General features: G+C 39.6%; 2 protein-coding genes across 2 annotated transcripts in view; one reads left to right on the top strand and one right to left on the bottom strand.

The window, feature by feature from the left end:
* Window positions 1–1,101, bottom strand: part of GAPT (GRB2 binding adaptor protein, transmembrane) — a 49,681-nt gene extending 48,580 nt beyond the window's left edge. Inside the window, exon 1 of the mRNA XM_037799177.1 lies at window positions 987–1,101. The gene's annotated coding sequence lies outside the window, so the exon portion shown is untranslated. The remainder of the gene's footprint in view (window positions 1–986) is intronic.
* A 212-nt stretch (window positions 1,102–1,313) lies between these two features.
* On the top strand, window positions 1,314–7,364 carry PLK2 (polo like kinase 2). Its single transcript, XM_037799414.1, has 14 exons — window positions 1,314–1,865; window positions 2,404–2,511; window positions 2,655–2,771; window positions 2,971–3,100; window positions 3,326–3,413; window positions 3,880–3,975; window positions 4,085–4,283; window positions 4,366–4,513; window positions 4,873–4,970; window positions 5,287–5,416; window positions 5,664–5,904; window positions 6,030–6,159; window positions 6,405–6,515; window positions 6,649–7,364. Exons 1-14 carry the CDS (start codon window positions 1,581–1,583, stop codon window positions 6,838–6,840), a joined length of 2,073 nt encoding a protein of 690 aa, XP_037655342.1. The 5' UTR covers window positions 1,314–1,580; the 3' UTR covers window positions 6,841–7,364.
* The last annotated feature ends 8,740 nt before the right edge of the window (window positions 7,365–16,104 follow it).

Raw genomic sequence — 16,104 nt, 5'->3', positions numbered from 1 at the left:
AAGAATGAAGTGTGCTGTTAAAATGACTATTTAATCTACTAAAACTATAAATCATAAACTATGTAAATTATAAATTTATATATACTTATAAATTGTAAACTATGTATTTATAAACTACTAAACTTAAATTCTCTAAGCATGTTTCCTCATCTGTAAAATGGGCATAATAATAGCATTTCCCATTCAGAATTGTCATAGGATTAAATAAGGTATTTCAAAACACTGGTATTTAAAAATTCTAAAATGTTACCCTATTATCATTAGAGCAAGAAACAAAATGGTGTTCCTAGGTTAGTAAAATTGAAAAGCAAAATTTGGAAGTAGGAAACTAAGCCCTGTCTCAGATCACTTCTCCCTGCTCCTCCCCTCATCCCACCAATCCCCACCCCTGAAAGCCTTGGACCGACTCCTCCAGCACCAAGGGCAACTACATGGCTTGAGGAGCCATTTGAACTCCATAAACCCAATCTGAGTAGCAAGTGATGGGTGATTTCCATTACAAAACCATAATTAGCGGTAAGTGCACTTTTCTCTACCACCAACTGTCAAAGAAGGCCCACACTGTCGTTAACTCCTGCCCACTCTGGACCGCTAACCGTATTTCCGGAACATTCCACGAGGTGGCGGCCTTGCTTTCGGGATTTTGCGCAAGCTGAAGACGAAACCCGCGTCAGGCGCCGGACTCCCTTTCCAAGGTTATGTGCAAACCCTAACCAGCGACAAAAGTCCCCGGGACCTCCCAATCTGCAACGCATTCAGAAGCGGCGAGGAACTCGGAATACCCTCTGTATGAACCCTCCCTTTCCTTTCACCTGGGCATGGCCTTTCCACAGTGCCAACTAACTAGGAAAAAGCCAGTTCCCTAAGAGGCCAGGGAAGCAACGCGGGGTGGGCGGCGGTGCCGGCGGGTGCCAGCACCTAAGCCCCTGCAGATGGCCATGGGGAGGTCGCGGCACGCTCTTGTAAAGGACTCCAGGCACACTCACACCTTGACGAGGAGGCGTCAGATTGCTGGCTGTCAGAAAGACCAGTGCGGGGGGAGAAGACGTGCTTTTACTGAAGCGCCCCGGCGGGGCTGCAATCCCTTCACCGCGCCGTCCTCCGTAGGCTGGGGGAGGGGGAAGGGCGAGGGCGGGGCTAAGGGGGGTGGGGCCAGGCCACAGCCCTCAGTTTTCCATTCTAAACGCCAAAATTCGGAGCATTCGAAGAACTAGTGGCAGTGCGGGGACTGCCGGGCGCCTCAGTCGGCCTCTCCGACGCCGCGAGCGCCCTCCCGCGTCCAACGCCCCTCTCCACTCGCCACTTCGAAGCGGTTCTCACTGACCAACTCCGCCCAACCGCGGGCTCGGCCCCGCGCCTTCGGGCGGCCGGTAGGCGGGGCGTCGTCCCTGACGTGAGTCCCTTTTCGAGTCTCCGCCCCTCCAGCCCATATATAGGACTTCGTCCAGCGCTCGCACTCGCACAAGTGGACCAGAGCGTCGGGCTCCGGTAAGAGGGCACAACGGGGCTCGAGGGCGAGGGCAAGTTCGGACGTGTGTCCGCGCCTCGGAGCTGAAGCACTGCGGGACAGTGAGTTGACAATGGAGCTCTTGCGGACTATCACCTATCAGCCGGCCGCCAGCACCAAGATGTGCGAGCAGGCGCTGGGCAAGGCTTGCGGCGGGGACTCGAAGAAGAAGCGGCAGCAGCCCCCCGAGGAGCCGCAACCGCAGCCGCCGCAACCCCAGGCGCAGGTGCAGCCGGCGGTCCCTCACCACCACCACCACCACCACCACCACCACACTCACTCGGGGGCCGAGATCTCGCGGATTATCGTCGACCCCACGACTGGGAAGCGCTACTGCCGGGGCAAAGTGCTGGGAAAGGTGACGAGAGGCGGGCGCCCGACTAGCAGGGGGAGGGAGATCTGTCCGGGCGAGCCCCGAGCCGGGCCCCGAGCCCCCGCCGCTTCTCGGTTTCTCCGGGAATCAGATCAGGGCTCAACGTGGGCCCCTCATCTGCCCTCGCCTAGCTTTTGTGTGCTGACAGCGCTAAGGATCGGCTTTACATCCACAGCCACGGCTCTGTAGACCTCCCGCAGCCCAGTGAAATTGATCTTAAGTCTATGGACAGGGCTTTCTACCCCAAACCTGTGCTCCCCAGAGGATTTTTTTTTTTTTTTTGCTAAGTTTCGTCAGACATTTTTTATATCCCCCTTCCAAAAGAAGAGAAACTGTATTAATTGCTGTTTTCAAGAAAGCTTTTCCTCTCATGAAGGGTTTTTAAAAAGTAGGCTACGTCCCTCTCCCCACTCTCCGTCCCTCATATTTTTGCTTTCTTCTTATTATTTTTTTTTTTTTTTTTAATATCTCCCTTCCATTTTTCTGCCATGCTTAATTCGGTCTGGGCTTTGTTTCCTTTCAGGGTGGCTTTGCAAAATGTTATGAGATGACAGATTTGACGAACAACAAAGTCTATGCTGCAAAAATTATTCCTCACAGCAGAGTAGCTAAACCTCATCAAAGGGAAAAGGTGTGTATGACTGTTGAGTAAAATATTTTCTTTGTGTGCAGGAATGGCCCTTCCCTTTTAGGAAAATGTCTTCTGCATGTGTAAGCACTGGTTTTTCAGAGGTGACTGGAAGCTAATAAGCCATATCTTGCCTATTCTTTTAGATTGACAAAGAAATAGAGCTTCACAGAATTCTTCACCATAAGCATGTCGTGCAGTTTTATCACTACTTTGAGGACAAAGAAAACATTTACATTCTCATGGAATACTGCAGTAGACGGGTAAGTGTTAACTCTGACTTGAGTACATTTACTTCCCTAAAACTGACAGATTATTTAAATTGCATTATATCTGGTTTGTTAGCTGTTGTGGTAATGATAGTGCAACATCAACTTTTATTACTCATTCTGCAAAGGGAAACCGCTGATTTTAATAACTTCGTTTGACAGATTCTCTTTTTTCCCTTCCCTTCTTTTCTAGTCCATGGCTCATATCTTGAAAGCAAGGAAGGTGTTGACAGAGCCAGAAGTCCGATACTACCTCAGGCAGATTGTGTCTGGACTAAAGTATCTTCATGAACAAGAAATCTTGCATAGAGATCTCAAACTAGGTAAGCTCTTTACCCCAAATGCTGACTTTTGTGTCAGAGAGAGGTGTTTCTTCTCTTTCTCTTTTTACTTATCAGTACTCTTAATTGGATCTTGTCTATGCCATCTTGCTTTTGAACGGTGAATTTAATATAACAATTGGCTGTCTGCCTCCAGAATACATGTGTGTATATTTGGTTAGAACACCTTTTCAAAGGGATTTATGTTTTGTTTTGTTTATCTTTTAGGAAACTTTTTTATTAATGAAGCCATGGAACTAAAAGTTGGGGACTTTGGTTTGGCAGCCAGGCTAGAACCCTTGGAACACAGAAGGAGGTAAGGGTCACAGGGAAACATCCTGTTAGGGTTTTGTACAGAAGATATGCCCTTATTATTTTCCAGTTAATGTGTACAGATATTAAATCTATAAAACACAAAATGTTAATTTAAGGAAGCATTTGTTAAGTTCCCACTCTGGGCCCAGAAAGGGTGCCCTAAACCTCCAAGCTGATAAAACTAAGCAATCAAGGAAGTCTGTCTTATGTTCACATGAAATGGACAAAAAACCATGTTCTCACTGGAACTCATTCTGTCCATGTTATTTAAGAACACTTTGTCATGTGGGCTGAAAAAATTTTATATGCATTTAAAAAATTATTAGGAGTCACTTGAAGATTGAATATTTCCAAATGGATATTCAGTATACTTATACGATTTTGTTTCCCATCAAGCCACATCCAGAGAACTAAGTTGAAAACTGTAAAATAGTACTTAACAAGATCTTCATATTTTGTCTTTCCAGAACAATATGTGGTACTCCAAATTATCTCTCTCCAGAAGTACTCAACAAACAAGGACATGGCTGTGAATCAGACATTTGGGCTTTAGGCTGTGTAATGTAAGTTAATGCACCAAAATAAATTAAGAAGCAAATTTGGATTTTTATTTGCACACTTGCAAAGAGTTGCTTTGTAGCCATTCCTAAAGGAATGTTTCTTTGCACACAGGTATACAATGTTACTAGGAAGACCCCCATTTGAAACTACAAATCTGAAAGAAACTTACAGATGTATAAGAGAAGCAAGGTATACAATGCCGTCTTCATTGCTGTCTCCCGCAAAGCACTTAATAGCTAGCATGTTGTCCAAAAATCCAGAGGATCGCCCTAGTTTGGATGACATCGTTCGACATGACTTTTTTTTGCAGGTGGGTGTGTCATCTTTTTATTGTATGCTATTGATCCCAATTACCCAGCAGGTTTTTGATAGTCTTTTCTAATACTCCTCAGGGCTTCACTCCAGACAGACTTTCTTCTAGCTGTTGTCATACAGTTCCAGATTTCCACTTGTCAAGCCCAGCAAAGAATTTCTTTAAGAAAGCTGCTGCTGCTCTTTTTGGTGGCAAAAAAGACAAAGCAAGATATATTGATACACATAGTAAGTTATAAGAATTCTCCTCCTTAATGTGTTCAATGTCATATTTAAATTCAATAGGTTAGTTAAAAGGAGTTTTTATATCTGCGTAACTTAGCTGGTATGTTTATATACTATTGAACTTTGGCATTTATAGCATAATAAATCTACACTATAAATTATTTGTGATTGATAGCTTTTTGTTTCTTAAAGATTAAAGTGTGCTTCTTGCAAAACTGCAACTGAAGACAATGACAAAATGCTGTTTTTGCCTTGGATGCTCATTAGCTGGTTAATAATGCAAGAGGAAGAAATATGGTTAGCTGTGTTCCTACCTTGACTGAGTTAGAGTAATGCTCATAATTATTTTCCTTGATTTACAGATAGAGTGTCTAAAGAAGATGAAGAAATTTACAAGCTTAGGCATGATTTGAAAAAGACTTCAATAACTCAGCAACCCAGCAAACATAGGACAGATGAGGTATGTTGAGGAAAATGAAAATGTACATAAACACTTTGTATCATTTCCATTCTTTGTTAATTAGCATTGGGACGTTGATTATCATGGGTTACACATATTAAATTTACTTAAAACTTTTCTTCCAGCCATTTGAAGAGAAAGATTTTGTCTTTTAATGTTGCATGCAATTGAGTTACTGCAATATGTTTTATCTGGCTTGCGTTCATTGCTTTCTTATAAACTTTCCCAACTGCCACAATCCCATCTTTACTTGGAATTCTCAAACTTAAATGAATTTAGATGCTTGACTCATTGCATGACTCTTCTCTCTTCTAAGGAGGTCCAGCCACCTACCACTACAGTTGCCAGATCTGGAACACCTGCAGTAGAAAACAAGCAGCAGATTGGGGATGCTATCCGGATGATAGTCAGAGGGACTCTTGGAAGCTGCAGCAGCAGTAGTGAATGTAAGTGGTTGGAAGTCTTATTTTAAATACTGAAACTATAAATGACAGTACTATAGTAAGTAACTGATGTCAATTTATTTTGTAGCCTAATTTAACATAGAAAAAGCAAAATTAGAGGAATTGGAAAAAGACAGGAAATAATTCTGAATTCTGCATCCATAGAGTTAATGGGAAACTTAGCATCTGCCTAAACCTAAAGTTTTATCATTAATTGTTTTATAATTTCTATCTCTCTCTGACTTTTCAGGCCTCGAGGACAGTACCATGGGAAGTGTAGCAGATACAGTGGCAAGGGTCCTTAGAGGATGTCTAGAAAACATGCCAGAAGCTGACTGCATTCCCAAAGAACAGCTGAGCACTTCATTTCAGTGGGTCACCAAGTGGGTGGATTACTCTAACAAATACGGCTTTGGGTACCAGCTCTCAGACCATACTGTTGGAGTCCTTTTCAACAATGGTGCTCACATGAGTCTCCTTCCAGATAAAAAGTAAGTGTATTCAGTTAGTAAAATTCTGTTAGTTCTCTAGTCTTGGACTAAAGAAATCTGAAAACGGTGACTAACTGCTTCTTTTATTTTTTTTCTCTTCTTTCCCCATCATTCCTGTTTTTTAGAACAGTTCACTATTATGCAGAACTTGGCCAATGCTCTGTTTTCTCAGCAACAGATGCCCCTGAACAATTCATTAGTCAAGTGACGGTGCTGAAATACTTTTCTCATTACATGGAGGAGAACCTCATGGATGTAAGTTCTGTGGCTTTAGAGCAGTAAGAGTTGAAGCATTGGCATCACCTCAAAACTCATTAGGAGTGCAGATTCTTATACCCTACCCTAGACCTACTGAATCAGAATCTGTGGGAGGTGGGTCCAGGAATCTCCAGGAGATTCTGATGCTTATTACTTCATTTTGAGAGGCATTTGCTTAGAAGAATTGAGTGCATGCTGCAAAATATTTATAGGCACCAGCTAACTCTCCTAATCTCTTCCAGGGTGGAGATCTGCCTAGTGTTACCGATATTAGAAGACCTCGGCTCTACCTCCTTCAGTGGCTAAAATCTGATAAGGCCTTAATGATGCTCTTTAATGATGGCACTTTTCAGGTAAATGAACCCTTTAGGGAAGTGAATGTTTATTTCCTGAGAAACGTTTTTCACCTGACTAGTTTAATTATTGACTCTTCTTTTCTAATTCTTGAATATTTAGAGAAATCTAATATCTATGCTTATTTTTAAGGTGAATTTCTACCATGATCATACGAAAATTATCATCTGTAGCCAAAATGAAGAATACCTACTCACTTACATCAACGAGGATAGGATATCTACAACGTTCAGACTGACGACACTGCTGATGTCGGGCTGTTCATTAGAATTAAAAAATCGAATGGAATATGCTCTGAACATGCTCTTACAGAGATGCAACTAGAAGATTTTTTGAATGGACCCTATGGGACTCCTCTTTTCCACTGTGAGATCTACAGGGAAGCCAATAGAATGATCTACAGCATGTTGAAGAAGATGGACTGGTGGTGGTACGAAAACAATTCTGTGGTCTGCTGGACAGAGTGGGAACCAGACCAGGCTGAGGCATACAATTCTTGGACTTGGGACTAATCTAAGAGTGAACCAGAGTGCAGTTTTCCTGGACATACCTGTTTTAAAAAGTTTATCAGAAAATTTTGCAGAAAGGTGCATTGACTCTTAACTTCTCTTTGTAGAGAACATTTCAAACAGAGGACTTGGAACTGTGAATATACTTCCTGAAGGGAGGGAGAAGGGAGGAAGCTCCCATGTTGTTCAAAGGCTGTAATTGAAGCAGCTTTTGGCTGCTTAACTGTGAACTATGGCCATATATATATATTTTTTGTTGTTGTTGTTAATTTTTGAAGACATTTGTGGCTGGAAAAGTGCATTCCTTGTTAATAAACTTTTTATTTATTACAGCCCAAAGAGCAGTATTTATTATCAAAACTTTTTTTTATGTTGACCATTTTAAACTATTGGCAATAAAGAGTATGGAAAAGCTGAAACAGCACTCTCCTGTCTTTATATGACATATTACCACATCACAATATTCACTGATAATGGATTCTTTGCACTGTTTGGCGTGGCACGAGTATAGAAGCATACACAGAAAGCTAGATCTCGATTTTTTTTTTTTAACCTTAATTGATGTAAAATTGTTCTTTATTACCTGAAGTAGAATCATAAACTTTCTGGGTGGATCTAGCTCAAAAAGAGTGTATCAAAAATGCCACTCTTGTTACAACCAAATAAATCCAAGTAAATTCAAAATCAATTCTTCTCTGCAATATTTCCTCAAAACTAGTTTTGCTTTGAGCTGAAAGCTGGAGCAATCCTGTGTAAACAGACCTCGTCAATAGGTAGAGGAAGTTTATCTTAATATGGTCAAAACTCTATGCATTATAATACTCACACCACCTAAATGTATTACTCAGCTTAAACCTGCCTAAACCCTTCCAGAGCTGCTGGCAGTACTAGCATGTGACTTCAATAGTGGCAAGTACTTTGTAAACATTATTTAAATTTCCTTCTGGTGCATGGAGTTTGAAGAGTGGTATGGGAACAAAGCTATGCTTTTGAGCCTATCTTTTAAACTATCAAATATCTAAGAGACAAATCTGAGAAGGTTTTCTCTTTCAGTGGGATCTACTCTTTGACATGTGTAAGGAAAAGCTGTTCATCCTGTTACTCTGAACTTACAGTGACCTGCAAATGATGCAACTTTTTTTTTTGTTTGTTTGTTTGTTTGTTCTAGTAATCCACTATAAGGAAAATACTGTGCTGGGAAAGGAATCACTTTATTAGTCTCCACACTGGGATCCTATACAGTGTAATGCAGAGATGTTGGTTGTACTTTTACATTTCTTTAAGATTAATACAAACTCCAGGCCTGATATACTTTATTAATAAAGACAAAATCTTCAGAATTTGTTATGGATATTTCATGGGTCCTAGATTAATTCTTCCTGGCTGGAGTTCTCTGGCCACATACATAACTTCACTGTTTGTTAGTTGGCTTATGATAACAGCAGAAGAAAACTGAATAATTACACTAATAGCTAGGTGTGCAGAAGAGTTTCTATTTCATAGAAACTATATTCTTTTAAGCAGAGGAGAAAGGATAGGAATGTGCGAATTGTAAAAAAAAATTCCTTGTTAGTTTGACCAAGTAACGTTCTTACTTCATAGTTTCAAAAAAATGCACTTACCCATTGTTATATGAGTGCTGTGTGACAGATCCAGGGCCTGGCATTGGCAATGTAAAGTGAACTCGAATCAGTCTCTTCTCTCAAAGGATGTCACAGAGGAGTGCAGGAGACAGTGCATTTACCTATTAGTCTGATAAGTGTGTTGATACTATGCTAAAGGTATGCACTGGTGTTATAGGAACCCAGAACAGGAATCATGAGGAAGGAGCCTCAGGCAGGGTATGGATTCAGAGAATAGATTCTAGAGAAGGAAATATTTTTTATTGAGTTTTGAGAGAAGAGCAATGATTAAATAAAATGAAGAGCTGGAGAAGGGTGTTCTAAGCAGACGGAATGACAAACAAATGTCCGATTATGAGAGGGTAGTAATAGTGGGTGGGTAGGTCTGAGCATTGTAGGTAACTGCTGGAAAAGACAGATGTGATGCATCCCACATGCCATCCTAAGGCTTTATCTGGAAGCTTTGTGTAGCTATTGAAAGATTGTAAGGAGGAAAGCAACATAGTATTCCAGTTTTATAAAGTTCATTCTGAAGGTACAGGGAAGATGGGTGGAGAACCAGATGGGAAGAGACAAACCCAAACAGTAAAGAGATTAATGTTGTGTCCTGGGTGAGTAAGGACACAAGATTTCATAATGAAAAGGAACAAAGAGTGAGGTAGACAGTAGCTCTTTTGCTCATCTGGTTTATTTCAGTCTCCCTAGTGCCACTGAATGAATGAATGAAGAGTGAAAGAATGAATGAATGAGTACAGATTTGGGAGAGACATAGAAAGTTGATTTTAACAGGACTTGGTGCCTGATTAAATGTGGAGCCCCCAAAAGAGGGCGGGGCTTAGGATGATTGGCTGGGGCAGCCAATAAGGGAAGATGATGTACTATGTGCCGTTGACTGAATTAGGGTCTTAGAAGGAAGAGCCTTATATTCTGGAAAATACAGTGAATTTAGTTTGGGACATGTTAAGCCATACTTGCCTGAAGATGTCCAAATAGGTCTACATGTCAAGGGAGAATTAGATTTGGGAGGAACCAGGTTTTGGATAAAAACAGTAAAAGTGGATGGGAGCACATGAAGATGGATTCCTGTCATCCCTTCTACTTAGCAGCATTTGTGGGAGGGGGGGTCTGAGGACATCTACATAAAGCGTAAGAGTTGATAAACCTTTGCTATGAGGGAAGGAGGATAAAGGATCCCCAATTAAATTATAGTCTTTCAAACAAGGAGCCCCTCTATTCCACAATAACAATTCAAAATAAGGGATGTGTTTAATGAATACTTTTGATCCCAAGAATGCCACTCCATTAGCCATCCCAGATCCTGGCAAGGTGTATGATGGGATAAAAGGCAATCTTTAAAGACGTACTAGATTTGATGCATGGTAATGACTACTGGCACCTAGGCTTGGTGTGGCCATGGCAGGAACCTGGATCACTAGCTTCTCATTTAAGTGACATCTGACATTTACTACTCTCATACCTTAGTCCCTTCAACCCTTCAAGTACCATTTCTAAAGGTAACTTTACATTCACTAGCAAGACACCATACTGCTGTGGGAAAAAGCTTTGGAGTCAGACAGTCCTGAGTTCAAACTCCTGTTCAAACTCATATCAACTCATCTTCAGTAAGTAATCACTCTGACCTCAGTTTCCTCATCTGTGAAGATACAGTGATACTAAAACACTTTCACAGCAAAGGTGTTCAACAGATATTTGTTCCTTCTCTTGTTCTATGCTTCCCCTGCCTCCTTCCACATCCAGAATGGCGGGAGCCCTGTCACCTAGAAACCAAAATAACTTACTCATTTGTGTTTCTTCCCCTTCAGGTCTTCCTTTCTGTGTCAGTCAAGGTCCAGTCAGGAATACAAAAATCATTTTAGGTATCTGAAAGAGAAGGAATTTAGTCAAGGTAACATTGGTTACACAGATGGAAAAGCTTGGAAGCCAAACAGAAGGTGATGAGGCAACCCAGAGAACAGCAAAAGCAGGAAGCCACAACCACTCCTATGGCTAGAGCAATCCAGAGAGGAAAAAGTGTTACCAGGGCCCAGAAATGGGAGCTTTCTGGAAGAAAGTAGAACCACAGTGGTCACTGTTGCTGGGAGCTTGAAATCATGGAGTGAATGTCACAGCTTGAGATGACTCCTGTACATATTTGGTTGAGAAAGAAAAAAGATCTGCTCTGGCTTCTTTCTTCCTTCTGTCCTCCAGTCTCCCCTTAGCTAAAAGAGCTGGAAGCCAGTGGGAAAGAAACTTGAGAAATGTAGTTGCAGAGTTCATTCCTACATTGCAGAACGAAGCAGGGGAAGGGCAGAGAATGGACTGAGCTTTAATAGGCAAATGAATGGCCCACCTTCTTCTTTCTTAAATTTTCTCCTCCATTTTTTTTTTTTTTAACCACCTCTATCTTCTCTTCCTTTTAAATCTCAAAGTGACAGAAATGCTAAGAGCTGAGGTTAGCTAAGCAGCAGGTTGACAGGCAGTTGAAGGTTGCAGCACTGACAAGGATATTCTTGCTTCAGGTCTCTGTGACTTGAAACATCTTCAGACATTTTTTACATGACAGAAATTTTAATCTAATGAAAACAGATGTGACTATTTTTGCCTAAGATGAATTTTCATAAGATACATAGAGAAAATCCGTTTTTGTTATAGCAGTTGCTTGCATGGCAGAATAAATGTTTCTGAGGCTTGGAATATAAACTCTTCTATAAAGAGAAACCTGTAAATTGCATTTTATTTTCTCTTGACTTGCAGGAGATTCTACTCTATGGATGCTTAGATTCCTGCTTTGTTCTAGGACTACTTTATGCCTTATTAACTTTAGTAATGAAAAGTGTCTCTTTGTTTGAATTGCCACAATTTAATTATATTAGTGAATTCAAATCAAAAAGTTAAAATCCCATATGTTAGTGTTGGAATCTAATATCATGGTTCATCAATGTTTGGAATTTAACTGAATAGACTATACAGATTTTGCCCCTGTGAGTAGCATTATAATACATTTATATACAAAGGAAAATTGATTTTAATGATTAACGTGCAACAACTTCCCTTCCAAGTAGAGATAAAAACAGCAAATTTACTGAACTGTCTATGCTATGAAATACTATATGATTAGAAATTTTAACCCAATCAAGCAAGTTAGATAAATTCTATCTTCTGGCCCTGTTAACAAATTATTGCTACAAGAAATCAGGCAACATTTCTAAATGAAAGAAAAGAAGCAATGTCTTTCGATCACCTTTGGGATCAGTGGCAGCAGAATGACCTTTACAGTCATGACCATGCAGTTGGACAAGCAAAGAGAACCTCAGTGATTCTGTGGTCCTCCTAAATAAAAAGAATGTGAAAAAACAAAAATCAAAAAGTAAGCAAACCATGCAGGACTACATTAATCCCAAAGACCTTTAGAACCACATGGAAGATGTTTAAATATCTCAGGAGATAAAGAGATGTGAAATACTAGGAAATGATGCAGCAGCCTGGGAGGGAATGCATACAGAGAATTAGATAATGATATACCTCATGGTGTCCTGGTAAATGGGCAGCAATGCATTCTCTGGGCTGTGGGAGGGTGGGGGGAGGTGGACGAATATTTGTTATATTTGCCAATTTCCATGGTGTAAATACTTTCTCCATGGCCTACATCAAGCCATCAGTGTGATGCCACTGAACATGGTATCAGGAAAAGATGTGCAGTAGCATGTGTTTATAAAGTATTTCCACCGTATCAATATAACAAACAACTTCAAGAAATAGGTCATATTAAAATGTAGCAAAGCAATAAGATATTGATGAGTTTTGAGTACTTATTGCTTTGATTTATTTAACTGTAAGTTTATATAATTTGATTTTAAATAATGGTTGTTTTTAATAACTGGCTTGCATGATTCCTAAAATTGTAGCCATTGGTTCATGTAAGCCTGTATAGACTAGCAAAGCACTGGATATGACTCAAACCCAGGTATGAGGACTATATTAGGAGATCAATCCTATATTCCGAATAATTAATAAGGTCTTGGCATGTCTCCCCAGCATCTCAGAAAGAAGTGTATCTTGGTTCATACCTCACATTGTATATGAAACCTCAGCCAGCCTAAGTATTTTAGTTTCCTAGGCTGCTCAAGTGAATACCATGAAATGGGTTGGGTTAAACAATGGGAATTTATTTGCTCACCGTTTGAAGCTGGGTAAAAGTCCAAATCAAGTCATCCATCAGTGCAATGCTTCCTTTCCAAAGACTGGCATTCTAGGGCTAGCTGCTGGCAATCTTTGGTCTTTAGCTTGTCACATGGCAAGGCACACAGTGGCCTCTCTTGTTCTGGTTCCTTTGAATTTCAGCTTCTTGCTTCTGTGGCTTTTTCTATGTCTGAATTGCATTCTGCTTATAAAGGACTCCAGAGATAGGATTAAGACCCATCTTGACTGGGCCACATGTTAACTGAAGTAACTTCATCAAACTGTCCTATTACAGTGGATTCACACCCACAGGAATGGATTAGATTTAAGAACATGTTTTTCTGGGGTACGTACAGCTTCCAACCACCACACTAAGTTACAGCTAAAAATTGTTTAGGTGACATAATAGTTTCTTTAGTGGAGACGAATCTTTTAATTCCAAGGAGATTTAATATTACACACATACATTTTTAAGATAATCAAAATCATAGAATTAATATTTTGTATTAAAGAATCTATATATATTAGGTCTAATATTAGGACTGTATGTTAGTGCTTTATAAATAATAATATATAATATTATAATAATAATATATTAGTACTTGTAATCCAAATTAAAAAGTGAAATGTTAGTAGCTGATATAGATTTAGAATTTAAGCTGAAACCTTATAACATTTATATTTAATGTTACAATGTTTGAGATTTTAAACTTCTCAAATCTATAATTTTACTTTATGAAACTTGTAAGAATGCTTACATTCTTGGGCATTTTTGATAAATCAGATTTTTGCAACACAGTATTTTAAGAAGTCAAATATATTATAGATGCAATATAAAATATTTAAGGGAGTTTCATTAAATTTGTAAATAGGATCATATATTAAAGTCTCCTTAAAACCTTTTGTTAAAATATATGAATAGAATATGATTTTTAACATTGGATTTGAAAGTACAAAGATGCTGATGTTCTCACAAACATTGGGAGACTGATGGCTTGATGTGCTGAGCCCTCTGTCTTGGTGCTGGCCCCTATGAAGCTTGTTGCTGCGAGGAGAAGCTAAACCTACTTATAATTGTGCCTAAGAGTCCCCCCCTGAGTGCTTCTTTGTTGCTCAGATGTGGCCCTCTCTAATTAAGCCACCTTGGTGTGTGATCTCACTGCCTCCGCCCTCTGTGGGACCTGACTCCCAGGGGTGTAAATCTCCCTGGCAACACAGGATATGACTCCTGGGGATGAATCTGTACCCGGCATGATGGGATTGAGAACATCTTCTTGACCAAAAGGGGGATGCAAAATGAAATGAAATAAAGCTTCAGTGGCTGAGACATTTCAAATGGTGTCAAGAGGTCACCCTGGTGGACATTTTTAAGCACTATATAGATAACACTTTTTAGGTTTTAATATATTGGAATAACTAGAAGTAAATACCCGAATCTACCAAACTCCAACCCAGTAGCCTTGACTCTTGAAGACAATTATATAACAATGTAGCTTACAAGGGGTGACAGTGTGATTGTGAAAACCCTGTGGATTGCACTCCCTTTATCCAGTATATGGATGGATGAGTATAAAAATGGGGAGAAAACTCAAATGAAAAATAGGGTGGGGTGGGGGGGGTGATTTGGGTGTTCTTTTTTTATTTTTATTTTATTTTTTCTGATTTTGATTCTTTCTGGTGTATGGAAAATATTCAAAAGTAGATTGGGGTGATGAATGCACAACTGTAAGATGGTACTGTGAACAGTTGATTGTACACCATGGATGATTATATGGTATGTGGAGATATCTCAATAAAACTGAATTTAAAAAAAAAGTACAAAGAACTAGATTTTTAAGTATGTTGATTGTCAGTTTTTTAAAACCAAATATGTTTCTGAGAATAAAAGTTAACTTCAAAACAAAAAAGTCTCAGCCATCTGTTTTCCTAGGAATTTGTGTTTGGGATGATTGTTAATATATTCTGATACAGGCATGTAATTGTATTCTAGTAACAGGCATTTGAGAACATGATGTCAGCCAAAAGCCAGTTGGAGTGGAATCCATGCAGAGAAGAAAGCAAATCTTTAGAGCTGAGATAGAAAGTTAGCAGCAGACACATTTGTTTGGAGTACAAAGGGTATTAACATTTGTCAGTGATTGCCACTCCTTAATTATTGGGATATTCCAGGTAAAAATGAAAATTTCCAACTTCTTTTGAAAAACTTCACAATCAGGCAATTTTTGGATTTGTGTTTCCACATATTGACAATCAGTAGGAGCAGAGAAGGGGCTGCCCGCTCTAGGAGCTCTCCCTTTAGCTGTCCCCTGACTGTTTGACTCATTTGGGACCTTCAGACATTTGAGAGTAAACTCTCTTGCCTTAGTGTCAGAAGAAATTTTTAGGGGACCTTCAGGTTTTCAAATTCTGATAGAAAGTCTGGTTTTCTCTCTATGAAAGTGTATTTTGGATGATTTTTGGAAAAGTGTGGGCTTCACCAAAAATTTCTTTCTGGGATTATTAAGTTTTACTGGTTTAATCGGTGTTAAAGCTCAGTTATAACTGAAGAGAAATGGAGGATTAAATCCTGGCTGGCTGCTGAAGAACTGTATCACCCAATGGTTTTATCCGTATCTAAATGTTGTCTTTTCTTTGTGGATTCTTATCTGATCAACATGAAGTATTAAATTAACGTCTCATTATTCATGAGAAAATTTGGTCTAAAGTTGAATTGGGAAGTTTAGTAGACTAGGTACAGGAGCTAATTCCTCACTTAATTGCATTTTTGGTTTGAATAAAAGATTTTAATAGCAGTTACCATAATCTATCACCAGTCACTTTTTTAGACTTGTTGAGAGATCACTTTATTGTTTCCGAAATATCTGCACCCTGTGGACTGCTGCAGCTAATCTCTTTGTTTCTTTTACCACCTTGATAGCTACCATAACAATCACTAGAGGAATATATATGAGTTGTGAAGTTGCAGCTTTATAGACACAAGTTTCACCCGCCACCATGAATTTGACTTCTATATATCCTTTAATGACAAACCTCCATGTTTACATTCTTTATCCTGACAGTATCGATAGAGAGAAACTAAGGATTAAACCCCAAAAGAATGTTCCCAATATAGGTTAGTCATAGGGAAGGGCAGTTTACTGAAATTGACCCAAGAGAAGCAATAGGCTGTCTGGTTTTATCTAAATGCCATACTATGAGTTTAAGCTCTTAAATGTTCTTCCAAATACAACTTTTCTACCTAGACAAATAGTGAAACATAATAACTTCTGAGTTTTGTG

This window comes from Choloepus didactylus, chromosome 11 (assembly GCF_015220235.1).
Source record: "Choloepus didactylus isolate mChoDid1 chromosome 11, mChoDid1.pri, whole genome shotgun sequence".
In the NCBI taxonomy this organism is placed as follows: Eukaryota; Metazoa; Chordata; class Mammalia; order Pilosa; family Megalonychidae; genus Choloepus; species Choloepus didactylus.
Note: the sequence above shows the minus strand (reverse complement) of the source record. Positions and strands in the feature narration are given on the sequence as shown.

Coding starts and splice junctions, on each gene's coding strand:
- PLK2 (XM_037799414.1), top strand. CDS start 1,581: ATGGAGCTCTTGCGGACTATCACCTATCAGCCGGCCGCCAGCACCAAG. Junction 2,512..2,654: donor AACCTCATCAAAGGGAAAAG/GTGTGTATGACT, acceptor CTATTCTTTTAG/ATTGACAAAGAAATAGAGCT. Junction 6,516..6,648: donor TTAATGATGGCACTTTTCAG/GTAAATGAACCC, acceptor CTTATTTTTAAG/GTGAATTTCTACCATGATCA.